This window comes from Pseudopipra pipra, chromosome 3 (genome assembly GCF_036250125.1).
Source record: "Pseudopipra pipra isolate bDixPip1 chromosome 3, bDixPip1.hap1, whole genome shotgun sequence".
Taxonomy (NCBI): Eukaryota; Metazoa; Chordata; class Aves; order Passeriformes; family Pipridae; genus Pseudopipra; species Pseudopipra pipra.
Genome location: NC_087551.1, coordinates 39,746,414 through 39,773,629, shown reverse-complemented (window position 1 = coordinate 39,773,629; position 27,216 = coordinate 39,746,414). Strand labels below are relative to the sequence as shown.

At 41.7% G+C, this 27,216-nt stretch overlaps 1 protein-coding gene across 2 annotated transcripts; it reads left to right on the top strand.

Annotated features, from left to right (window-relative positions):
- The first annotated feature begins 827 nt into the window (after positions 1–827).
- Positions 828–27,216, top strand: GPR137B (G protein-coupled receptor 137B). 2 transcript variants are annotated; one of them, XM_064648755.1, is made up of 7 exons: positions 828–1,334; positions 9,923–9,972; positions 15,751–15,973; positions 19,779–19,932; positions 21,979–22,103; positions 24,937–25,061; positions 26,607–27,216. In XM_064648755.1, the coding sequence occupies exons 1-7, from the start codon at positions 966–968 to the stop codon at positions 26,716–26,718; spliced, it is 1,158 nt and encodes a 385-aa protein (XP_064504825.1). In that variant the 5' UTR covers positions 828–965; the 3' UTR covers positions 26,719–27,216. The 2 variants fall into 2 exon arrangements, with proteins under 2 accessions (XP_064504825.1, XP_064504824.1); XM_064648754.1 differs by having other exon boundaries at positions 26,618–26,980.

Genomic DNA, 27,216 nt, shown 5'->3' with positions numbered 1-27,216 from the left:
TGAAGTATTTTAACCACGCTATGAATGTCTAAAGCACGCAGTTTCAGTTCTCAGTTCTCACCCCCGTGAGTCAAACCCATCAACCTGTCACAGCACCTATTAATTTATAGATTTCATCCCAAGGGCACATCTGCACACTTGTGAGAAGGTGTGTCTGGTCAGCTGTTTCCACAGAGATGGCACAAATAACAACCAAGAAGAAAAGAACCTGTAGCTGCACATATGCTTTGGTGAATTTGGGTATTAAAGAGGGTTTATTTGTTCCTGTATATGCTATGTTTGGAAGCCCCGATGTGCCTTTTCTCCCATTCCAATGAAATGTCTTACGTTACAAGAAAAAGAAGAAAGTGAATGTGTTAGATTTGTGTGCAAATTGTGTATTTCTTTATGAACACAAAGCTTCCTGCAATGCTGAGCTGAATTGTTACAGCTTACTACAGCAGATTGAATTTCATGAACACTTGAAGGTGCTTAAAATGATTTCTAACAAAATGCAGCTAAATGAAGTACTTGTTAAACAGAAGACAAGACGAAAAAAATACTACAAAGATACAGTGTGGCTGCCACTGGGAAAATGTCAGGTACTTGCTTCTTGTAGAAAATAGAACATTACTTAACTGATTTAAAATCCAGATAATTTTCCTTTGAAAAAAATCACCAGTAAGCTATTCAGGGGCCGGTGGATTTCTTTGTTTCTTAAGGATGGTAAAGATTTGTGCAGAGACATCAGCAAAGAGCAGCTTTCTGAGCTGTTCCCTGCCAATTGCTGACAAAGGCAGTCCTAATGAATCATTCTGAATTGTGATCATGTGCTACCAGCCCACAGTGAGCTGCCAAAGAGGAAGTGCAGCTTGTTTTCTTTCATTTTCTTGATTCCTATGCTGTAGGAAGATGAAAGGAGAAGGAGGAGGAGGCAACAGCGGCAGCCAAACTTAATAAATAATTCTGACGATTCCTGATATCAAATGGAGGCCCCAGAGTGGGACCCACTGAAAAATGACACCCTTCCGCCGACCCTGACGCCAGCTGTCCCTCCGTATGTGAAGCTGGGCCTGACCATTGTATATACTGTTTTTTATTCACTGCTTTTTGTGTTCATCTACGTTCAGCTCTGGCTGGTCCTTCACTACAGGCACAAGAGGTTCAGTTACCAAACTGTCTTTCTGTTTCTGTGCTTGTTTTGGGCCTCTCTTAGGACAGTGCTCTTTTCATTTTACTTCAAAGACTTTGTTACAGCAAATTCTCTCAGCCCCTTCATCTTCTGGCTTCTCTATTGCTTCCCAGTCTGCCTCCAGTTTTTCACCCTGACCCTGATGAATCTTTACTTCACACAGGTAAGCAACAGATATTTGATTGATTAAATCTGACAGAATGGTAAAGCAGTATTTTGTAAGAATCATGAGAAAAATGTAATTTACAAATCTACCTTGGCAATGCAAAAAGCACATTTCGGTTGTTTAGTAGTTTATTTTAACTTTTGATCTATTTGCAAGTGATCAGTGTTAGAATGAAACTGAAGCCTGAAGTGATCATTGCAGGAACGGCAATTAATATATCTACTGTCTATAAAATGGGTGTCATTTAATTTAAAGGTTTAGGAAAAAATGTATAGGAGAGCTTGAAAGCTCGACACCCAAAATGACGTTCTATTATTATGCTTTATTTTTGTTGTTGTTATCATTAGACTTTATAAACCTCCTGACTTACCAGACTTGATGTCTGTGTGCAGTCAGAATTGCAAGTTCTAATTTTGCCAGCAGCCCCCCTCCACATCCTAGTTTTAGTTAAGTTAGCTAGCAGGTTTCTGAGTGAGATTTCTATGTGTAGCACAATTAAAACTGTTGATCAAGTCTTACTGCAGACTCAAATTTCTGTAATTATCAGTATTACAAACAGATTTGAATCTGGACCCCACTAAGTGCTAAGTGCTGTACGGAGATACACCCTCTGTTTCAAGGACTCTCTGATATAAAGGTATATTAACTGTACAGTGGGGTAAAGGGATATAGTATCATCATTTCAGAAATAGCTCCTGAGAGTTTATCTGTACCACTGACAGCTAAGGAGCCAGATGAATTAGGTTGCACAGTGCTCCAGGTTGCTGCAGTTAGCATTGCTTGGAAATATTTATGGTGAATTTGGATATCTTGCACTGGGCTGCAGGGTGGGATATTGACATGCTGAGGCAAAGAAAACCTGCTGGGCTTGCCTAAGATCGCACAGGAAGCTTGCAGGAGGGCAGAGACTGGGTTCTCTATCTCCTCAATCCCACTATAGTGCCTGGAGCAGGATGCCAAGCCTGCACCCAGATGACCTTTGTCAAAGTCCACTTTCTCAGTGCAGGAGCAGTTGGTCAGGAGAGCATCAGCCAGCCCTGGAGCACACCAGGCAGTGCTCAGGATGCTCTGGGAGTTGCTGTGTGCCCCACTTGGAACCAGCTTGGCACCTGGGTCTGGATGCTTCTTTAGTCCCCACGGTGTTTAACAGTGCTCTGTGGTGATGACAGACCTATCAATTCTGAACAGCCTGTCTGGAGAGATGAGCTGCTTGTAAGACCTGTCATCCCAGACCTGAAAAAGGAACAATGTAAGCATGACAGCTGTAAGAAGATCACTTGAGTTGTAGAGGGTATTAAATACTTAGAACCACATACACAGTTTTGAGCTTAGGTTTAGTGCTCTGGATTCAGTGTCTGAAACACCTGTTAACTCACCCTGTTCCACTCCCTGAGACTTGAGATACATTAAGGGATTACAGAAACCTTTCATCTACATGCTGCTCAAATCCAACTCAGGCATGGGGTGACCTTTGCTTTATCCCATAGCTATTGTGAGAGTTATTTGATAACTGCACAGTTTCCCAGGGCCAAACGTCCATCATCACACAGTCCATCTCCATCGTAGTGCTGGGATTAAGTCGTAGCCTTAAATCAGATCCTTCCCTCAGACACACTTGAAGGGCTGCCATGGAAGTCTGCAGGCAGAATGCAGCATCCTGGCTCTTGGCCAAGAGAAGCCGAGACCGGTGTGAGCACAGAGAGACACAGCAGTCTCTCATTAGAGTGTCAGCACTCAGGAGGCTTAGTGTTGTGGGTAACATTCATTTCGTCTGAGGAAGATCTAAAAAGAGAGCACACAGAATGCACACATATGTTCTTTCAACTTATTTTTAGCATTGCTGTCTGATAGTATTCAGGAAGCACAAGTCGGTGGTTGGAAACAGAAAAAATGCTTAGGCAAATGTTCTGCCTTTGAGACAATTCCTGCTTTGTCACCCTGAGTCCTCATGATCTTCTTCTAAGCCCCTCTGCAAAAGAGTGTAATAGTTACCTATCTTGAAGGCTGTTGTGAGTCTTTTGAAACAATATTTGCAAGACACATTCAGAGTTTGTGATGTGCATCATAATCTTTAAATACTGTGGGCTAGTATAGATAGGCATAAGATTAGTATTGTTGTTTGCTCTAGAGCTGCTTGCTGTCAGTGAAATCTCGTCTCAAATATCTCCCCAGATGAAACAAAGCTTTAAGAAATACAAGTACAGTCGTTGTAAAAATATAATATGACACAGAATAAGTGCACATATTTTTAATTCACTGCTATTAATTCTTTACTTCTAACCATTAAAAGGTGGTTTGGCTTGAAATTCAGCATCTTGTATTTAATGTGCATCTAGCTTTCCACAGTAGGCAAGCAAGAACTAGTGTGAAAGGGGTGGGGAGAGTAAATTTTGTTTTCAGTAATGGCTTATAACTTCACAGACCTGTTCAGAAACAACTTTTGTCCTTTTAGGCTCTAGAAGGCAGGCAAGAAGGGTCTGCAGCTGTGTCTCCTTGCATGAAAACCTTGCTATTTCACTGGTGCTTAACTAGAGGGAAAGAAGTGAACTGTGTATAGGATAGGGATAGAGGACTGGAAGACACCCCATGGGTCTCTGGAATTTGCAGGTATTTATTATCTACTGTACAGCACCCACCATTTCTATATGTGGCACTGCTAGGGAAACTTTCAAACATAGATGTGAGAAGGAAAAAAGTTATTAAAAAATACTGCAAATCCTCCTGGCCAAACAAAAACCCTCATTTGGCAAGTGCCTGAGGGTATTTTTCAGAATAATAAGCACCTTTGAACTTGACAGAAAGTTAGCCACAACTATTCTCTTTTTTAATAGGTATTCCAAAGCAATAGGGAAATTTTAACTGTGTTTTATGTGTAGCAAGACAAATAAGCCCTGATGACATCAGCACAGCGGAGTTTTGTTCCCAGACTTGAGCATCAGCAATTGCAGCAGAAGAAGCTGCAATGTGTTGAGGCAGGTTGCTAAAGCAGGGGACCTGTGGGCAAAAGGGAAGTTAGAATCAAAATAGATTTAACCCAGAACAAGGGATCTTTGGATTAAGAGCCAAGTTCAGGGTCTTTTGCTACAGTTTTAATGCCCTGCTTAAGGCAGAATAGAAAAGGTGCTGCAGATATTAGTTCCTCTCAGAAATCCCATACTGGAGAAAATTAATGTGATTTCTAATGAAATATCTGAATATATTAGAATCTATTAATCCTGTGTCTGTATTCATTCTCTTCTAAAGAAAAAATAATAATGTGACCTATCTTCTCAAGGGGGTAGACCCTCTGTCTACTTGAAAGTCATTAAAGTAAATATCAACTGAAGGTGAGATCCAGTGGCACTTTTGTAAAACAATAGCACGACAACAGCAAGTGACTGCACTGTATCAAACCACAGCAGCTCCATGATCCTGATCCATCAGATAAGGAGTTGAAGTGTGAATTTCCACCTAGAGAGACCAAAAATCCCATAGATATATTTGCCTTACACGTGCAGCTTCCATGGGTTTATTTTGCTGCTTGATAACATATTTTTCATTTTAAAGTGGAAAAGACAGTGAGGATCCTAGGACTCTTTCGTTTATCTTCCTTGCCCCTGACAAAGGGAGACAGAGTTGAGTCCTCAGACTTTACAGTTAGTGCTGTGGGCAAAAGAGTAAAGAGGCTCTGGGAAACAAAATTAGTTGCTTTTTTTGGTGCATGTGAGCGGTGGGCAGAAGGACTTGCTTCACTTTGTCCTGTTTGCTCAGACCTCGCATTTCCCTGGGGAACAGAATACAAATGAAGCAGAAGGGAGGCTAGGATGGAGGGTTACAGACTCAAAGAACAAGGTCACGGCCAAAGACCGTGAGCTATAGAGGACACTGAAAATCCCAGACCTCTGCTGTGGCCAGGCACAGCAAACAGTTTGCTGGACTGTAGATTTTATCATTAGGTTGGGAACTTCTCCAGGACCTAGAGAAAGTAGTGCTGAGCTAAAGAGGTGAGAGACTGTATGGGTGGAGAAGGGTTGGTAGGCAGATTTTACCCCTCCTTCCTCCTCCCTAACCACCTTCCCTTTTCTCTGGCATCCACATTGAGAAGCTTACCCTGCCTTCCAGGCAGAGCTGATAAAATCAGGGACTTTCAAATCAAGATAAATTGTACAGAATAAGACAGTTCAGAGGGGAGCTGGCCATGCCAAAACTGCCTGGCAGGGTGGGGTAGAAACAGCACAAGGCTTTCGGAGAGTTTACATGTATCTCAGTGGAACTGGGGTACATGTTAGCTCTGGGAGGAAAATTAAGGGAACTTCTCATACTCTAATTACTGAGGATAGCATTTCAGAAGTTCTCACCAGTGAGAGAACAGAGAGGCCTTTTTATTTAGAGAAATATTTATTTTTTTAGTAGAAATGAATAAACCATGTATTATAAAGCTTATTATTAATTTAAAGCATGCTTTAGATGTACATAGAACTACACAGGAGTCTAACTACGCATGGTAAAGCATCAACAAATATATTTGCTTTAAAATGTTGTCCTTATTATTGTATCTACAGAAGACAAATTGCAACTGCAGACTGGCTGGCTGTCAGCATCTGACATGAAGAATGAGATCATTTGACTTGGAAAATAATTTGATAGGAAAGCTACACATGAAAATTTACTGTGGCTGTCAGCCCCACAATCATCCCTGTCCTTTTAGGACTATTTTTACCAACTTACGGAAGAGCGAATGTGGTAGTGAGTCATGTTGCCCATGTCTGTAGGCCTTACAAACTGTGCAGAGTTTAGAGAGCAGAGAGAAAACTTGCCTATTTTGGGAAATCTGAACCAAATGAAAGAATGAATATGGGAGAAAGAGAGAAAGGGGAAGGTGGGCCTTGGCCTGGAAGATACACAGCAGGAGAAAGGTACATGTGTTGTTGATGAGGGGCTCTGGGCCTGCATGAGGTTGTAGCAGATTTTCAAGGTTCAAAGAGAAGTCTGCATGGCCCATGAAAGAGGAAGAGAGGAACCGTGTTGAAAGTAACTGGGAAGGAAAAGTACATGCTATGCTTCTTATAGGGTTTTTGAAATGAGAACTGGTGAATAAAGCTGAACTTCATTCCTGTGCAGAGGGCCAGCTTGAGACATATGCAAGGGCTTGTCACATACCTGAGGCTTTTTGGTAAGCTGAGCTGTGGTTCCTGTGAGTGTGACTTGATCAGCTAGTACTGGAGGTACTGTAGAGGTTTGTGCCAGCGTCACTTCCACTAAATCAGAGCATGGACCTAAAATTTCTTCAGGGAGATTTTCTTTTTCTTTTGGGAATATCTGACTTGGCTTTGACACCAGTTTCATTGATACTTGTAGGGCCAAAGTGGCTCCTGATTGACGTTCATAACCGTAGCTGGAACCCCCATCAGCTAAAACAACCTGACCCTGTCCGCTTATTCTGCCCAGCAGCTCTGCAGAGCTATCTGCAATCGAGCTGCTGATGGGCTCCCATGCCATCCCCACTGCTGGGGCCTGGCAAAATGCCTTTGAGGTCAGCTGTTTACATCAGTTCCTGCAATGGGAATTTTCCCTGGCTGTATGAAGAGCTTTTTGGACTCCTTTTGAACTGCTGCAGTTTTCTATGCCAGACATATACCTCAGGGGAGTGGAGGAGGGAGTGTGAGAATCTCGTTTGAGGTTTCCAATCCTTTGGCAGAAACAAGGAGTCAAAACAGGATATTTCCCCTTCAAAAAACAAGCAAAGGGAGAAATACTTTTAAGAAGAAAAAGTAACCCTTTAGACATTAGAAAATTAGCAAGGATTTTCACTGAGTTTTCCATGTTACTGTTCATCTTCGGGCTCTCTGAAAGATTGTTTTAGAAGAGCCTGCCTTCTGCTTGCTGTTTATTCTATTCTTAGGAATAGTCTGGTTTGCTCTGGTTTGCTGGAAGACTTGCTTATATGACTCAGATATTGACTAGAAACTTTCTCAACACTGCTGTGAGGAGGGGCCATTGAGCAACCAGTCTCTTGAGCTAAATGCCTGTTAAAAGCAAAAAGCTGCACCTACGCATGTAAGGTATATTGAGATCAGCTTCTGACATCCTTACTCCCACTGAACAGCCCTTTAATTTCTGACAATCACATTGCTTCTAGCAAGGCTGCTCATGAACTAAGGCCCCATCAGTGTTTAAGCAAAGGTGGCAGAAGTTGGCTGCCTGTGTTTCTGCCTAGCAGTGAATTGGTCAGAACTGTCCATATTGTAGCTTTCATTCTATACAACATTCATTTTCGGTACAGTGTTTATTTTCTTTCTTAATGGTCATTTTGCTCTGATAAAATTCAGAACATTTATGGTTGACAGGTCCACCAAATATAGAATCACAGTATCAGCTGTTTTGGTGATCTTGAATCTGGAGATCCTGCTGGATCTGCAGCAGGGTCGTAGTATTTAGTTTTAGCTAAGTTATCCATGGAGATTTTGCTGGGAAGTGTAGTCTTGGATTGGTTTATGTGATAGGACTGCTCTGTGACATTGTAGGGATGAGTGGATCATTTTTGGGGAACTACAGGAGATGGTATTTAGGAACTTGAAATTTTCTATGTTTTTTGAACTCAGAACAAATCATTGCCACTGGAAATTGCTTGTCTTTTGCAGTTCTTTGCAGAGGCGCTGAACTCTTTTGTTCAGTGCAACTCCTGAAAGCTGTCAAAATTAACGGTACAACATATGTGAGTAAGTGCTACTCACAACAGGTGAGGATTGTGGAATGGCCCTAGAGACAAGTTTTACTTGTTTAGTTTCATTGAGGTCAGGGATCTGTTCCCTCCTGCTTGCTCACAGTCTCTTCCAGAATAAGCAGGGTAGGCATTAAGTCTTGTACAAAAAGTATGTGGAAAGTGTTTTGAACCCCATGTCTTCTCTAAAAGTGACAGCTACTCTTTATGCACAGCAAAAATGCAGAATGTTCACAAGGCTTCCTGAACTATACATACAACTTCCTGAACTCCTGTGAGATTTCATGACCCAGGAATTTGGAGAATGAATCACAAGAATCTTCCATAAGGGATACTGCCAGATCTATTTGAAAACAGTATCAATGGTTGCAGAATATTTTTAGAGATTTTTTTTCCCCCAAGTTTTCAATTTTCTTCTCAGCCTGCTAAAAAGCTTAGTGTTCTTTGCTGCTTCAGCTAGTGCTAAGCAGGCTGATGCGTCACAAAAAAATTTCCGTGTCAAGGCAGCTGTTTATGGTGAATAGAAGTTAAATGACAAGTTGTTCCAGGAGCACTGGAACAAGTGGAGCCTGATTTTCTCCAGATCTATGTCTCATGATTGACTTTGTTTCCATAACTGGAGCATTTCTTACAATATTTTACTATGTGGGCTCATATTGGGTGGTGTGTAGAATCATTATGCAGGGCTCTCCTCACTGAGATCATAAATCAGAAGCATTTATAGAGTTTCTTCTTTTTTTAGAGTGACTAATTTTTAGGAGGATGATAAAGGATCATGCCTTTGATACTTCAAGTATTTTCCCATCAATTCTCTGACAAGAGTATTTTAAGATTAGTAAAGGACAGATAAACAGATTGACAGGCAGACACATGCCTACACATACATTGTGATCATGTAAATCCTGTTTCCTTGGGAAAGCATGATAATCATAGCAAATATTATGCAAATGTTACTAAAGGGCATGCAAAACCAGGTTAAATGGATAAGGCAGGATAACTTGAGGAGAAAATGATTAGGAAACAACACAGAATAAGTCATACAGCATGGGGGTTTTGTAATGCTAGCAATCACTGTGCTTTGGTGTTGTTTTAAACGAACATTTGTAAGCTGAGTTCATTTGGAAACCATGTTAGCTTGTAAAAAAGGTGATGATGCTTTCCTGTAATTTTTTAATAAACAAGATATAAAATATAGTAGTATATTTTTGTCTAATTTGTGATGATGGTTAAACACCTGTGGCTGATATTACCTAGCTACAGAAAACATGTCAGTATTTTGTCTTTTCTGTTACATCAGGCTAACTGCTGGGCCCAGTCTATCTCTGTAAAAGCGCTATATTGTTGTATAGTGAAGAGGCAGTCAGCAGAAACCAAATAATACCTTGGAGTGAAATAATGAGTTTGGTTCTCAGTGGCATCTTTTTGGCAATTGAGATAGATACAAATGTATATATCTAATTTAAGGCCAGGGTACTATGTTGGGCTCTACACGGAAACAGAGCATCAGACCTGGTAGGAGTTGGTCTATGTGAGAGACATAGACTGGTAGGTTATGTAAGAGCCTATAATAATTTGCCTCTATAATTTTACTGGCATTGGTCCTCTTGTGAATACTGGTATAAAGGACCTTATTCCTAAGACAGAATAAGTGAAAATAATAGTGTAGATTCTTTGTGCACAAGTAGATCATGAACACTTGCTGAATGGTTTTAATACTTTACTTAAAGCTTGCCTGCCATGGGCAAGCAATCCATGCAAATCTGTTGTGTAATGAAACCTGTCATTACATTTCTTGTGACCTGTGAGACACGATTTCTGTGGATCACAGTATCTTTCTCTACTGACATATATGCTATGTTTGATGCAATATTTTTTTGTTTTGCAGGTGATTTTCAAAGCGAAGTCAAAATATTCCCCAGAGCTACTGAAATACAGGTAAAAACTCTGTAAACATTTAATGTGATATAGAAGAGTAGCCAAGCTCTCTGAGAAATGATACAACTTTTCTAATTTGTGACGTTCATGTCTCAGCTATTCATATTTCTATACCAATGTTTTACAATGATGGTTCTGAGGTCAGCTTCTCCCTGTGACATTTGGAAGACTGTGTCCTTTCCCAACACAAGGACCGTTTTAGATAGTCACGTATTTCAAAGGCAAATATTTCAAATGCAAGTGGAAAACACCCACCCTGGGGATTTGTTTACAGGTTCTTAACATTTGTATTGCCAGGTAAATTCAGATCCAGGGCTTTGGTAAAAAAAGCAGCGTGATGTATTTCTTTGACAGGAATGAGTAGGAGTGGGTATGTTTTAACACATGAGGTCAGTGGTAATAAGAGACTTATAAGTTTTGGGAAGATGATAGAAGGATTGTGAAGGGAAAGAGCTAGAGAGAATGAATTCAAGTTGATGGTGTGTTTGGGAGCTTACAGATAACCTCCCCTGACTTCATATAGTTGAGTTTATGGTAGCTTTGCACTTGGGTGGGGAGATTTGTTTGACATCTTGTTGAGCAGGAGGAACTCCCAGAAAGTACTTGAAAGTACACCAAATGTCCAGAAAGCTAAGGAAGAGCTCAGTAAATTAAAGTTTATTGTGGCAATGATTAAAAACCTCAGTTGGGCAATGTTGTTTAGGCAGAGGGGACGGAGAGAGGTTGTCACCGTTCTAAAGGAAGAATTTACAATATGCATTCAGGATAGGAAAACAGAAGAATTTGAAACTGAAATCTGACTTGTTACTTGCTGACTGTTAGGAGAACATAAGTACTGTATCAACAGGGCAAATATTAACATTGTCCTTGCCCTAGAAAGTTTGTCATCCAATTGGTTTTGGAGGAGCAATCGTCTGGAGCAAGTACTTCAGGAACCATGTCTGTTCTTGGTCTGGTGAGGGCATGGGACATGCAGGGTGTGATGGCTGCCTCAGGAGTGTGTACTTTAGGCTGAACCACATCTTTGAACCCCCCTTTGCACTCTGGTTTCTATGGGCAGGAAATCCAGGAATATGGGCTGGGAGACAAGCACAGCACTCACTGAACAGGTCCCAGCCAGCTCCCAGGGCAAGTGTGCCAGCCCCTGATGGTGCACACAGGCAAGAGAAACAGAGCATCGCTTTGCACAAAACCTGGGCTGCAGCTCAGGGTGGTATAGGACTGTGTGTACGTGTTCCTGGATGGCTTTAGAGGTGAGAGCTAGAAGCTTTGAACCTCATCCATTACCAATACCTGTGTCAAGGTTTTATTTCTGAAAGCTGCTTGAAAATGTCTTTCTTGAGGCAAAGAGAGCTTGTGATATTTAGTCAATGCCTATGAAGTGACTACATTACCACCCTGCATGTAGCTCTTGGAGTGTTTTCATTCCTAAATACTTATTGTGACTGGAATTACTCATGCACAGCCTACCCTCCCCACAATAGCTTCATGTCCACCCTGACTCTTGCCCACTGCATTTCTAATACAGATCATTCTAGGATATGGTATAGTTTTTCTTTCTTATTCATCTCTGTTGGTAAAGGTTTTCAGTTGTATTTTGTTTTAATATCTAGATCTCTCAGCATGAATGTCTAAAAGAGCATATAAGTAAAACTGACCTCACTTCCTATCTTCTACTGGACAATCGAAGTGATGTAAGACGTGCACACCCACAGCTGATGTTCTGAACCTTAATTGTAACAGGCTGGTGAAAGGTGACTGACTCACAGAGTGGTTTGGGTTGGAAGGGACCTTTAAAGATCATCTAGTCCAGCCCCTGTCCTTTGGGCAGGGACATCTTTCATTAGATCAGGTTGGGAGGGAGAAATGGGTGATGGATCATAGAAAGATCTGAGGCTTACAGACAGGTCTGTAGTCTGTACTTACTGAATCTGATTTTTCTTCATTTCTGAATTTACACTCTGATTTCCCCCACCCCCTCCCATTTTCTTTAATAAGTATCAGACTTTATTGCCTGGTATTTGCATTTTGCAATAGATAATGGCAACACAAATGGGACAACTGCAAGATAGGACTGTGGTCTGTGTATTGACACAGGTCTCAGAAATCAGAATTATTTTAGGTACAAAAAAAAAAATTGATAAAATTCTATCGGGAATCCAGAATTTTAAGCAAACTTTACTCATCACAGCCTTCATGATGTTAGTAAAAGAGCTCAAGGTAAAGCCTGTGCCAGCCCAACTTGATATTTAAACAGTACCTCTGCATGTCTCCCTGGGCTTGGATATTTCTTACTGTCACTGGATTTGGATGAGGTTTGCTGTGCTATGTGTGCATGTGCAAGCCTCAGACACTGCATGGTTTTAGAGGAAACCACATACAAAATGCAGTAGTTGCAAACAGATTTTCCTGTTAAACAAGGGAAATCTCATTGCATTTATCTGAGGTTTGATTTTAAGCTCAAAGAAAAACTCATGGATGCCTCCAGCCTGCCATAGAAAGAAGAGAAGACTCTGGCACATGCCTTCCCCAGCCAAACCAGATTACACACAGCTCCTTTAAAGGGACTATTCCCAAAGTGGTGATTAGGCACAATAGGCTTTTGAACTTTCGCTTGCACTTTTGCTGGTACAATCTGGAAGCACCTCTCCTGTCCCACTTTTCTGTTTTCTAAAAAACTGCCTATGCTTCTTAATGCCTTGTAGGTGCCCTTGTAGTTGAACTGTAAAGATACTTTCTACCTTTAATCTGCAGCTGCTGAGACCCTAAAACTACCCTGAGACACCCTGCATCTCCATCAGTGCTTATTCATAAGTTCAGCAACAATACTTCTATTGTCAAATCAAGCAGCCATTTCCCTGACACATCATGTTAATAAGGGGGCTGGGAGATCATTATGTGAAGAGCTGCACAAGTGACTGGCCATGAGAGCTCACCCTGGCACGTACAGGAGTGTGTGGACAAGAGAGCATGACAGTGCTTTATTTTTTACTAAACTCTGTCAAGGAGGAGCCTGGCTTGGAAACCTCTAAGCCCTTGATAGTTGCAAACCAGCTTGATGCTCCATGCAGGCATGCAGACTGTGCTGCAGCAGGAGGTCCTTCTGACTACGATGAGCAAAAAGAGAGCATGCACTTGCTGTTGCACAAGCAAGGCAGCATGTAAGAGTGTACCTTTCCTCATAAGCCCAAATTCCCACCAGGGGAGTAGAGATGAGACTGTTAAATAACCTTTGAAAGGGAAAGGAAGATACTTGACCACTATTTAAAGACTTTGAGGCACTAATAAAAGCTGTAAATGTACCACCATTACAACTGGGAACTACATTGTCTGGAGGAAGCTGTGTAAGAGAGGAGCTTCAGGACTGCAATGCTTCCAGCATTAGACTATGAGGTTTGAAAAAGTACATTCTCCTGCTGCTTATCCTAAAAACAGAACCCTGCCCTGGAAAGTTAAGCATGAGCACAATCTTCCCCCGAGAGGGAATTTCCGTTCCTGGCAAGGAAAAAACATCATCCTTGCTCACTGCCAGATATAACCATAAAGAAGGGCATTGATTCACAAGGAGTGGCTTTTGGGCTTTCAGTTCCCTCTGTTAGACATTTAAAAGGTCTCAAAGATATACACCCTCCTTTCTTGTACTCTGAAGAGAAGCCAGCTATGCTTCAGCTTTGTAGCTGCATTGATGCTAAACCAAAAGAATCACAGAGTCACAGAATATGCTGAGTTGGAAGGGATCCAAAGGATCACCAAGTGCAACCCTTAGCCTTGCACAGGACCATCGCTGAGTCACACCATGTTCCTGAGAGTATCATCCAAACGCTTCTTGAAATATGTCAGGCTTGGTGCTGTAACCACGTCTCTGGGGAGCCTGTTCCAGTGCCCATATCCAACCTAAACCTCTCCTGGCACAACTTCAGGCCATTCCCTTGGGTCCTGTCACAAGTCACCACAGAGAAGAGATCAGTGCCTGCCTCTTTGCTTCCCCTCACACGGAAGTTGCAGACTGCAATGAGGTCTTCCCTCAGTCTCCTCTTCTTTTTGGCTGAACAGACCAAGTGACCTCAGCCACTCCTCATACGGCTTCCCCCCAAGGCCCTTCACCGTTTTCATCGTCCTTCTTTGGGCACTCTCTAATAGCTTAATATCTTTCTTATATTGCAGTGCCCAAAACTGCACAAAATATTCAAGGTGAGGCTGCCCCAGTGCAGAGCAGAGTGCGACAATCCCCTCCCTCGACTGGCTGGCGGTGCTTTGCCTGATGCCCCCCTGGACACCAGGGCACTGCTGACTCATATTCCACTTGCCATCTACCAGGACCCCCAGGTGCCTTTCTGTGGCACTGCTTTCCAGCATCTCATTTCCTACTCTGTCTGTATGTCCAGGGTTGTCCCTTCCCAGGTGCAGAATCCAGCACTTTCCCTTGTTGAACTTCATATGGTTGGTGATTGCCCAGTCTCGAGGTCTCTCTGCAGGACCTCCCTGCCTTTGAGGGAGTCAACAGCCCCTCCGAGTTTTGTGTCATCTGCAAACTTGCTTAGTATCACCTCCAGTCCTGCATCCAAGTCATTTATCAAGACGTTGAAGAGCTCAGGGCCTAAGACGGAGCCCTGTGGAACCCCACTAGTGATTATAAATGAAAAGAATATGAATGTGTGAAAGAAAAAGATGCCCACTGGATAAAGTATTTTTAAACAATCAGAACTGGATTCCTCAGGGACAATCTGTATATTTGCTGTCAGCCAAATTCCAAGTTCCCAGCAGGCATGAAAAACTGTGGCCAAAATCTCTTGTTCAGTGACTGCAGATTATGAACCTTATGAGTAATTGCCTTGGTCAGCAATGATAATGAAGTCAGCAAATACCTGAGATGGAAACATGCCTTTTTTTTTTTCCTTAAGTGCAAAGCTCCCCAGCCTGTGTAGGAGTAAAGAGGAATTAGAAGCAGCTTTCCTGGAGTATGTGGTATACTCATATTGCCAGGTATCAATGCTGGGTAGATGGGAAAAAAACCCAGATGGAGAAAACCAGTCCAACTCCTGGGCTTATGTTTGTCATGTTTCTGTTCCAGCTCTGCTTCTGTGGTTGTGGAAATGAACCCTTCTTTAGGTAGTGATGGCAAAATGCCAACCCAGAGTCAATATGCATAGTTAAATTCATTGATGTCTCTTTCAAGAAGTTGACTGTGACCAAATTATTTAGGAAAAGGGAGGACAGAGAGAGATGCTATGAAACCAGTAACTCAGAGATTTTTCCTGCTGTTAAACACTTCCCTAATTTAATATGAAATCTGATGGCAAACATCAGCAGCCAGTGATGCTTCTCATGGCAGCAGTGATGTAGTAAATCCAATCCATGGTCAAAAACAGTCCATTCCATGTAATTAAACCTTTTGAAAGGTTTCTCCTGGCAGTGAGTATCCAGATGGCTTATGCTGTGTATGAAGTACACGCTCTAATTACATGTGTATTTAAAGCAGTTTTTAAGAACAGTGCTGTTGTATTTCTGCTGCAAACAGTCTTTCACATTTTGCTGCTTGATATTAGTTTTTTTTTTTCATTACAGCTTGTTGTGTAACTGTAAAAACATGTTTGAAATGAGCTAGGTTAATCTCTCCAGCAATCTGGAGCACTTTGATTTGGGCTCAGGCAGCTGGTTACTCTGTCAGCTGTAGCAGCCCAACTCATGCAGATTTCATTGCTCAAAGTGCAACTTCTGTCTCATGACTGACACTTGCTGACCAACGACACTAAAATTGTTTTCTCCTCGCTCTCCCAGGTTGCCCCTCTACCTGGCTTCTCTTTTCATAAGTCTCCTCTTCCTCTTGGTGAATTTAACATGCGCAGTACTGGTGAGGACACAGAATTCAGAAAGAAAAGTCATTGTCTCTGTTCGGGTGGCAATTAATGACACGTTGTTTGTGCTGTGTGCTGTTTCACTCTCCATCTGCCTGTATAAGATCTCCAAGATGTCTTTAGCCAACATTTACTTGGAGTCCAAGGTAAGGTACATTTTCAGTTCTTTTCAAGTACCTTCTGAGAGACAAGGGCAGTGTGATATAAAGCCACACAGTTCTTTAGATTCCCTGAGAGCTGGAGGCCTTAAACTTCACAGCTTTCGCTTGGCCAGCCATCCTGTTCAGTATATGAATTAAATACTAAGAGATATCAAGGGAGCTTCTGGCTAGCATTAGAAATCCCAAATATTTTTGAGGCAGAGTTTGTAGAACTTATTGGCTGGAGTATCTCACAGTTCTTTTTCAAGTGGATACTGCTTTCTCCAGATCCCTGTCTGAAGATCAGTTTATTTCAGTATTGCTAAATAGAAGTGGCCTATACTTTGGGATCCTTCAGCTTGTCAAATCATTGATTAAGTTAACTGTCTAGGGTAGCAGCATGCTGAAGATAAGCCAGAGAAATATGAATCTCCCTTTATACATTTGTGTATTGTCCTATAGATAATGAGAATATGTTTTAGAAGACTTAATACATTATAATTTAGCCAACTGGGGAGAAGGGGTAAAAAGTTTCCCCTATTACTTTACAGAACATTCTTTAAAGAAATAATGTTAGTTTTACAGCTTTGAACACATTAAGTGGTCAAGGAGCTGGGTGGGATCACCTGAGCATGCAGGATTTATTATATAATCAGTGAAGATGTTTTGTATCTATAAATAATGAAACAGGGCTTTCAAAGGTCCTTGCATTTGCAGTAGACAGTTAAATCTTAAATTATTAGTTTAACTAATTGCCATTACCACAACGAACCTTTGAAAAATGTTTCAGCTGTTATTTAGAAAATCTGATAATAAAATTCCTCTCTCCATTTACTTAATCCGATGAAATAAGTACATTTCCTGTTTAATCAAATCTGGCCGTACTGCACAACAACTGAAAGTTCAGGGCTGAATTAGAAGATTTAAAAACACGGCTTAGTTTGTTTTGTTTCTTTCAAACCTGTCATTTGCTGGCCAAAGGGCACGGGCAATGGATTATTTTTACTAGTAAGAAGAGTTTTTCTGCTCCTGCAAGTCACAGAAATATAAATCTCTGTAAAAAAGCAGTGTTAACCTAAGGGAGGCTTTGGTAGACTACTTTGTTCCATTTCCTCCTCCTACAGGAAACCCAATCTTCTTTACTTCAAGCTATTTCACAAAACCCAAACAAAATCTTATATTATTGCAGACAGGAAAGGATAGAAGACTCAGGTAAAGAAAGTTTGAATGTGGAAGTGAGAATCAGAGGGTGCTTTGCTCCTTTCTGCTGGCCTGAAATGGGAGTTCCTCTTTGGGATTTCCAGTAGGGTTTGACTGCACATGCTTTAGGGATACAGATGGCTCGAACTGGCAGTGAAAAAAACCCCTGATTTTATCTGTTACTGCTATGCCAAAAAACTAGCTAAAGAAGAAAAATCCATTCTCTGCAGTGATACAACAGAAATAATGTTGGAGATAAGGCATGCTCTGTGGTGCACGAAGATAGGCATCAGTGCTTCAGTGCTGATGGCCTTTTACTTGCATCTCCCATCTGCTGGCATGTACCATCTGACCACATGTGAAACCACATCCATCTCTGTGACCTGGCATGAGGGACCATCTTGGTTCTCTGTGCGAAGGCAACAACTGCACCAAGGAGGTGCACAGCCCTACCCTTAGGTGCTGACTTGGGCCAGCTCTGTGCTGGCCAAAAGCATTCTGTTGTGGGACATGGTACCAACTTGGGGCTCCCCCTCTTTTCTGCAGGGTCCTGTGGCTGAAAAAGGATTCCTCTGGCTTTACTTTCACTGCTGCGCTCTTCCTTCCCTAGTCCACTAAGTATATTTGACTGGCAGCAAAACCGGGACACTTTTATCCCCTTTTTTGTATTTGGTGGGATGGAAGTTTGGTAAATCTCTAGCATAGTTAACTATTAACTATTAAAGAATGACAGCTATGTAGGGAAATTATTCAGGGAAATACTGACCCCGTTCTGCTCTTCACTTCTGCTATCCCCAGTCTGTAAATGCCACTGACTGGGATATGGTATGTGCCAGTCAGCAGCTTCTCTCTGCTCTCTCACCCTCCGTTTCCATGACAGCATCACTGACTTGTTAGTGTCGAAGGAGAACAGAGAAGTGCCTAGCAAACATTTCCTCTTTGAGGCATTTCTGGCTTTCTGGTTTTGTCACAGCTTTCACCACTGCCTACTATGGATCTGGCTTCAATTGCTGTGTAGCAGCAGCCTCTTGGCTCACTCCTGTCATGTCTGCAGGTTGTGGCCTGGTGAGAGGTGATAGTTCCAGCATGTTGTAAGCAGGAATTCAGAGACATTGACTGCACTGGGGATTCTGTAATACTTCTGAGCTTGACTGTTTCCTGAATCAATGCTATTTTGCTGGGAAAATAGGCAAGCTAGTTTTATGCAAGCTTTTCTGATTAATCCCCAAGCTACTCAATTTACACTCATTGGGGAGTGCAGACTGAGGAACTGGGTTGACAGAGCCGCAGGGGCAATAGCCAGCAGCATGGGTGAGCAGCAATGGAGCCCTGGTAGTCTCCTGAAGGCCAGGAATTCAGGACATAGTGCCTTGGTGACTTTCCCTGATACTTCACTAGCTATTCTACTATGTCTGATCTACCTGCTACAACACTTTGGACCTTTGCTCCTTGGCTGCAAACCTGGAAGCAGAATGTGTGAGCAGAGGGAGTAGGATGCAGACTTTCCAGTCTCCAGCACTGGTATAAATAATACTGTGGTGGGAGGAGCAACTTGTCTCTTGGCCTCTCTCTCTCTCACAGAAATGAGAGGAGCCTGTCCTTGTGTGGGTGTTTGCCAGGAGAAGGAGAGGGCAGGGCTAGTGAAGCAAAGGGAACTTGCTTCTAAAAGCACACAGAGCTTTAACCCATCTTCCCTCCTTTGGCTGGGCAAAGCACTCTTCCAGAGCCAACTGCAAAAACGTTGAGCTTCTTTCAAAGCCAGTCACATTTTTGTACATCTGCCTGCTCTGTGATCAGCCTCATACAGATTCCTGTAGCCATGGCTCCTGGATTCCTGCCTTTCTTCCTGCTACAACTGCTGTGCTGGTTTCTCAGCCCCAGGCAGTGACCCTCTCCACATAACACAGCGGTCAGCTATCTCACTTACTCCTCTCACTGATGATTAGGCTCTTTTCCCTTCTCAGTCGAGTTTTCTCTCTAGGGCTTAGGAAGTGTTGTGATTTCACACTTGTAGTCCCATCCCTCCCCATGTGCCCAAGCTGCCACTGAGACTGCCCTGCCATGGTCACTGCCCACAGGCCATGCTTCCACTTTGTCTGTCCCCTCTGTGTTGACATTAGTTAAGGCAGGATGTTCTGTTCCTGTCTGTGCTGTGTTTAACTGCTGACTGTTATGACCTGCTCTTTACTTAGGAAAGAGGAACATAGCAAGTAGTTGTAAAAAGATGCAAGGTTGCATCATGTTAGCTAGCCAGCACCTGATACAGGATGCTCTGCAGCTAATGTGGACCTGAAGGCTGAATTCTCTCACTCCACCTGATACCAAGTGTGGTTCTTATGTGTTTTCATGGCTCTGAAAATAGCACTTGTTTTCACTAAATTGTAGGAATTAGTCGCAGCCCATTTTGCTAAGGGCCGGAACTGCTACAATTGCTTGGAAACCACTGTACTGACAAAATACAGGAATATACATAGTATAGGATATACTGACCAAAAAGGGAGAGGAAAAAGTCAGTTGCATTAGACAGTGTGACAACCCTCGAAGTCCATGGAAAACAATGTTGTTCTCAACTTCTCTTATGGATAATAACCTGTGTTTAAATCTCTTCCAGGGCTCATCTGTCTGTCAGGTGACAAGTATAGGAGTGACAGTTATACTACTTTATACCTCACGAGCCTGTTACAACTTGTTCATCCTATCGTTTTCCCAAACCAAGAAAGTCAACTCTTTTGATTATGATTGGTACAATGTATCAGATCAGGCAAGTATGAAAATATTTGCTAATGAGAAAATCTCATTCTGTATGTGATGATTGATTTCTTAAATGCTATGACAAGACGAATAAATATATTCAAGTTCTATTATTTTTTTCTTTTATTCAATGCCCTGAGATTGTTTTGCTCCAGAAATGCAAATTTCTGGTGATTCTGGTATAAGGAGAATAAAAACTCTAACTCAGTGCTAAAAAAGAAAGAAGTAATGACCAGCCAAATATTTTTTTTAATCAATTTTTTATTTACCTTGATCTTATTGTCCAAAGAAAAAGTACTCTTTATTAAAAAAGACAGGTATCTTGTCCATTATTTCTGCTTGAAGAAGCAGAAAAACAGTACTTAATTCCAGTGAAATGCTCAGTTCTGAAATTATCATAAAACCTCCCATTGCCATCCAGGCTGTGGAGCTATTTACCTTAATTCTGTCATTAGCATGATAATTTCTGTACTTTGAGGATAAGGCTAAGATTCTTTCTAACCTTTAATTGCAAGTGACAATTTTGATTGAAAACTAATAGTGACAAAAACACTAAAGGAAATAATGGGGGATTTTTTGTTGAATTTTATGAAATTTGGACATCTAGCTTCTTTCTCTGCTTTGAAACACATAGTTAAGTCCCAGTATTTTTCCAGCTATGTCAAGGCTAGGCAAAATGGCAGGGCTGGGTCTGAATCACGAGTATCTTTACTTTAGCCTCAAAATCTCAGACACTTGATATCTCCCCACTCTCTCAGCAAGCACCTGCAGACAAAAAGCAGTGTTCCCAGCCGTGCAAGGGCCTTGTATTGCCAGGGTGGCCAAGCAAACCTGGAGCCATTAACAACTTTCTGTTAAGCAGTAGATAAAACTGTAATTCAGAAGTAGGTAAACAGTAGGATAGGATTGCCCAGGGGACCTCATTATGAGTTAGTTGAACAGGGTCTGTCAAGGGACCTCTAATCAACCCTGCTGAGGTGTGGAGGAGGGCAGCTAGGAGTTGCCAGTCTGTGTAATTAAAATACACAGGTTTAGGCAGAGAGGCACTAGGCTCTGACTTGTCTCCTGAATCAAACATTTTCCCTCTTCTTGAGGCCTGGAGTGTTGCTGCTGCTCCTGCTGACCCCTTGCAGGGGGCAATTCTTGTGCTGACTCCTGCAGTCTGGAGCAAAGGGGTTGGAACTTTATGGCCAGACTACTTGTCCTGTTTCTCCGGTGGAGACAGAAGTTGCTCATAGGGAGCTCAATGGAACGCTTTAGGCCTTGGGCCACTACTATATTTTTTGAATGTCTGTTCTGACTTGTGACATCAGAGCTGCATGAATTTTGGAGTAAATTATTTGAACTATATGTAAAGGGTCTGGAACACAGGAGCGGGTACTCAATTTGGTACTAGAATCAAAAGTAACTTTTAAAATTACAGCCCAGTGTTTGTACTTTGATATAGCCTCAGGTCACCAGTTAGAAACACCCTTTCCTCTTCTGTCCAAAACACATGAAAGGACAGGATTTGCCCTTTGTTGCTATAGGGAATGGTGGAAATCTAGAGAGAAGATCAAAGGTAATGCTACAGTAACAGCAGGGTTATTCAAGCTTACAGTGTGCACCAATTTGAAGAGAGCCAACCCTTTCATTTTTAAAAGCAATGCCCTTGAACATTGATTGTTCCTTTACTATTATTCCCAGCTGGAAAAGGACTGGAAAACTAGTTTCTCATTACTGGATTTGGTTACTTAATCAAATGGTTGCTTGCTGGGCTTTTAGACTGGGAAGACCCTTGTATTAAACTTCAGTTTTGCTGAAGGAAAGATAGGAGGAGGAAGAAAGGTAGAAGGAAAGGGAAGTCCTGTACCCAAGATAGCATATTGCTTTTTCTAGTATGCCTTTAATCATTAGCCGGGTTAATGTGACTCTACTGAATGGAATTTCTGGCCATATTGTCAAGCATTTCAGCCACTTAAATACAGAACTTCATAAGAAAACACATTGCATCCTGGACCTTTAAATGAGCTACCAATTTTATTTCTAAACACTTTTCTCTTTTACTTTTCAATAGGCAGATCTGAAATGTCAGCTGGGAGATGCAGGTTACATAGTATTCGGAGTGATCCTTTTCATCTGGGAGCTCTTGCCTACTTCCTTGGTTGTGTATTTCTTCCGCGTCCGAAACCCTACAAAAGATCTAGTAAGTGGAATGTGTTAGGGTATTTGTTAGTGTAATGTCCAGATAAGTCTGGAGGGCTCGGCTTCTGAAGGAGCTTTTGTTTACTTACATTCTGATTTCTCTTTTTCAAAGTGTCCTTGACAGAATAAAAGCAACCCAAACTTCCCACTTCTTTATGCTAACTCCTCATGCAAGAAGCTCATCAGATTTACCAAGGAGGAAGGCAAGGTGTTTCTCAGGCATTTTACCCTAAAAATCAGGAACCTTCTTAAATTTAGCGACATCTTTCCCTAAACTTAAAAGTTTCTACAGCACTTTACTGGAGTCAGTGGAAAAGGAGTTTGTTATCCAAACTTGGGATGTTTCATCACATGGCGGTGAAAACCGTTGTGTGCTAACTGTTCAATGGTATGTGTGAAATAAGAGACAGAATTATTTCAGCCATGGAATTGTTTCTAAGTCAAAGAGCAGTGGCCATAACAAGCACTTGGTGACTTTTTTGCCATTTTAGCAGAGCAGAGATTAAGGTGTGAGTTGTAAGCATAATTCCCTGTAAGTATTCTTAATATCTAGGTAGTTAATATATGGACAAGCATCTTTTTATAGCTGTAGGCAATGTCTCCAGGTTAGCATAGGACATGCTGGCTGACAGGCACGTGGGGAATACCAGCCGTGTGCTAGGATGACTGAGGTAGTGTCTCTCTTTGTGTAGGCCAAGCCAAACCAAAGCTAGTATTCCCAAAAAAAGATATCAATGGTAAACACATAAGTAAGAGAAGCAAATAACAGAATAACTTTTTGGACAAGGTGATGGTTTTTATTCTCATATGAACATTTCAGAGACAATGATGAAACCAAGCTGAACAAGAAAGTGATACCTGACGTTGCACTAAGAAACCCCAGGGACTCCAGTGTCCATCACCAAAAATACCTCAGCCCCACTTCTGCTTAGGACAGGACAACTGCCAAGACAAGAAATGTTTTTAAGTACAGCCCAGTGGTGCTGCTCTTCTAAAAAGTGACCACAGAGAGATCTCATTCTATTTAAACTGAGTTTAGTAAGGCTAGACCTGGTGGACAAGTTTGGATAGTGTGTGGGAGATCACAAGAGTATGAAAATAAGGGATGCGGTCTAATCACTCCTTTCAAAAAGCTGATCATATGAAGACTTGGAATCCTACTCAAATAAGAGTTCAAATGGAGTCAGACAGTATTCTCACAAGTCAAAGAGCACTGCAGTAACACATATAACATTATATTTCTGCACTGTGATTTGCAGAAAGCCTTAAATCTCCAACTTCATAAAGATACAGTTCAGAAGAGCCAGTCAGTGATATCACTTCTTTTATAGGTGCCTTTTTTTAGGGTAGACATTATCTGTCGTATGTGTTAGGTCATCTATAGATTTTTTTTCTGCATATGACAAATATTAAGAGGAAAACCAGAAGCAACATTAGAATGAAACAAAAAATTAAGAGACTGTAGCAAGGGAAAACTGAACTTCAGTGCGAGGATGCCACAAGAGGGAGACCAAGGGCCGCAGGACTTTAGGCTAATGCGTTCAGGAGGCTGTTAACGGTTAAGTTAATACTTATTGAAAATACTTAGTCAGAAAGCATGGTGTTAGAATTAAAACAAACCCTCCTTTAGTTAAAAAAACCTTAACAACAACTTTGATTTAGTAAAAATCCAAAATATTCTTTATTTTTAATAAGGAAAACCCCCGAGAAATAGTTGTTCTTAGGTTTTATGTTTCATTCAGGACTTCAGAAACAAAAAGTTTGAGTAGAAGCATCCTGTGTTCAGCATTGTTCAAATGTGAGGCTCCTTTCCACAGACGATTATAGCCTAGAAAGAGCTGTCTGTCAGCTTTGGTGCTTACACAGGGTCACTGCAGCTTGTGGCCCTTTGCCTTTCCTTACCTTCAGTCAGACAAATGTTGTAAATGGGCACACGACAGAGATGTACCTATCTTTACTTCATCTCTATCAAAGTTATTTAATATCTAAAATAAAGGGGGAGATTAATGCTCTCCTGCCTAAGGCCAGGGAGAAGATGTCTTCCTGGCTTATCCACAGGTGCAGGGAACCCTGTTCCCAATGGATGGAAGCAGTGGATAAGGCTCATCTGGGTTCTAGATGTTCCTCTGCACTGTTTCCAGAATCAAACTGACCTTTTGAATCTTGTATATCTTTTCTTTTGATTGATAAGGAAATAAAAGGAAAATGCTTTGTAAATAAAGGAGTTACATGTACACCCCTTTCTATGTTTTATTAAAGGACCTGACCTTGGGCTTTGACCCTCACAGCACTATAGAGTAGATACTGAAATTGCTCAGCGAGGTCCTAAGGGATTTTTCAAGCACAGTTTCACCAAGCAGAGTGCCAATCTTCAAATCATCCATCCCTGAGGCAAGGGAGATAAGGCACCAGGAGAGAGTGTGACCAATATGGGAGGTAAAATCAAATCTCTTTAGGTGTTTCATATTCTTCAGCTTCTCAGCTGCTTCCCTACTGCTCACTTCAAGTCAGCTGGCTAAAAGCACAAAGTGCCAAAGGATGGACACAATTCAGCAGACAGATTAAACGCAGACTGGAGGGTGGTTTCAGAAATGGGTCATGTGTTAAAAAAGAAATGAGGATAAGGAAAAGCTGTTGAGATCAGTAGACTATCACTATACTGATAGAGACATACAGAGAATGCAAAATTATTTCTATTGTGTACAGCAAATGTTAAATTGTCTGCTTTATTTTGGAAAGCAGGAGGTAAGTCTGCAGTGACTTCTTTTAGAAGTCAAGCACCAAGAAGTTTATCCATCTGGTGCAAGTACTGACTGAGGTTTCCTTTCCCTCAGGCCAATGCAGGAATGGTCCCAAGCCATGGCTTCAGTCCCAGATCTTACTTCTTTGACAACCCTCGCAGATATGACAGCGATGACGATCTAGCATGGAACATTGCACCACAGGGGGCACAGGGCAGGTGAGATACAAGAGGGAACTGCTTACTTCCTGAAACAGAAACCGGAGGAGGAACAACTCTGACACACTGCAAAACACTGATGTAAATTGTCTAGCTGCAATTGTTGCATAAATCCCAGGGAGGGCGAGGGGAAGCAAATGGGGAAGTTGTAATGGAAAAGTAGCACTGAGTGACTGTAGGGATCATTCACAAGAATGAAAACAGTTACATAATTTAAGAATGGCAGGAGCATGCTGTGCTTTGAAAAATGCAGGTCAGATCTTTGGGTTGCATGTTTCACCCTCTGTTTCTTCCAGGAGTGGCTTTTAAGAAGTGCCATTTACTCATTCAAGTGTGTGAGCAATGCAGCCTAGAAAAACAGCTGTCTCCCTGCTCAGGGCGAGCAGGAAAGAGCTCAACAGCACAGGCAGCAGCTTGTGATGGTGGCAGTGAGAAGCCTCTCAGCTTAGGTTGCCCTGTAACATGGCTAAATGTCTTGAGGGGTACCTGAAATGAAAGGAGCATTTGCTTTCCCACATGCTGAAAGCTTAGGAAAATCCACCTAACTGCTGAAATCTCACACCACCCAGAGCTGGCATAAAAATTCAGTTTGTGCAACTGGGAGCTTTAGGTAAGGATTCCCATCCAGGAAGGAGCAGCTCATGCCAACAATGATAGCACCTAATTCAGAGAAGGAAAGGCACTTCCAGGACTCTATCCTGTTCTGAAAGGAGGGTCAGGCATTTGCTGTTCCTGTATCTACACTATGCTAGGAGTAGATTAGCATAATCACTCATCTTAAAATGCCAGCTAACTTGTTAATCATAGGTTACATACCCAGATCTAGTTCTTATCACTCATTTAGCTAAGACTGTGTGGTCACTGTCCCTGAGTCCAGACTACGGTTCAGTAAAGTTAAATATTCACTATTTACAATTATCAATCATCCTACCCCTGCATTCATTAGTGTTTCACTTAGTAACTAGACCCACGAGGATGCTGGAGGTGGTGTTTGCCAATCTGGTATCCAGCCTAGAGCTAGAGGCACCCTCCCCTCCCACACAGAGCCATCAGGGAACCAGCCACACTGGTAACATGCACAGCCCCCAGTGGGAACCAAGCCAGCCACATACATAGTCTCACACTGCTCATGGGAGAAATGCCAGCACCCCAGAGCTGCTAACCAGTCACAGTCCCTTGGGCATGGACACAGGAGGTTTAGGTCTGTCACTGACAGGCCTTACAGTGCCAGGACTTGGCAGGGATGAGCAGCATCATTTCCGGAATTTTCAAACACCTTCTGGAACAATGAGTCAGAAAGGAAAGGGTCTTTAGTGAAATGGGAGAATCAGGAAACACGTAATAAGTTGACAACACTTGAGCCAAAATAATTAACAGATCAGAAAAATAAAGGGCTGCCTGAACCCCTGGTTGGGGGTATACCTTATTTTTGCACTTCAGCATGAGAACCTCCTCTATGTGATTTGCATTTTTCCCACAGGTATCTACAGAACCAACCAGGTTCTAATTAGTGCCAGGCACTAATTCTTCTGTTTTCTTTCTAAGTTTCTCTCCAGACTACTACGACTGGAGCCATCAGAACAACAGCTTCATGGCTTACATAGGATCCCTCCAACAAGATCCAGCACTGGACACAGACCGGCCAAGCCCTGTATAACATCAATCAACTACAGCATTCCAAGACATTCCGATATTAAAACCGATATTCTGAAAAACAAAGCTTAGCAACTTTTCCTCACCTTTTTGGTTTTTAGAAGCGTTCCTATGCACAGATAAATGAAGAACCTTGCCACGAGCTTTCCATAGTTCAAGGAGAAGTATAAGCTAATGATTTAAAGTTTGAAGACTGTTCTAATTAATACCTTGTTCCAAGCCATGGTGTTTTTGGCTTTGAATAGAGTTGTTAGAAAGTATAATTTAATCATTTTTATGCTCATTTTAAAAGAGCAAATTTCATGAAGTGAAACAGCATAATTATTTTCTAAGTATTTTTATTTTTACACTGTGTACTAGGTTAGAAATATATGATTATGATGAATATACTGTAAACACATGAATGAGTTTTTCAAATGCATGACAGTTGCAATTCTTACATGCACATAAAAGCCTGTAAGGAAAAAATACCAACCCAATTAAATACTGTATTTTCAAGTTA

Bases quoted from the DNA above. Each gene is read 5' to 3' on its own strand.
- GPR137B (XM_064648754.1), top strand. From the start codon at position 966: ATGGAGGCCCCAGAGTGGGACCCACTGAAAAATGACACCCTTCCGCCG. The intron at 9,973-15,750 runs GTAAAAACTCTG...TCGCTCTCCCAG, and splicing joins CCAGAGCTACTGAAATACAG to GTTGCCCCTCTACCTGGCTT. The intron at 19,933-21,978 runs GTATGAAAATAT...TTCAATAGGCAG, and splicing joins CAATGTATCAGATCAGGCAA to ATCTGAAATGTCAGCTGGGA.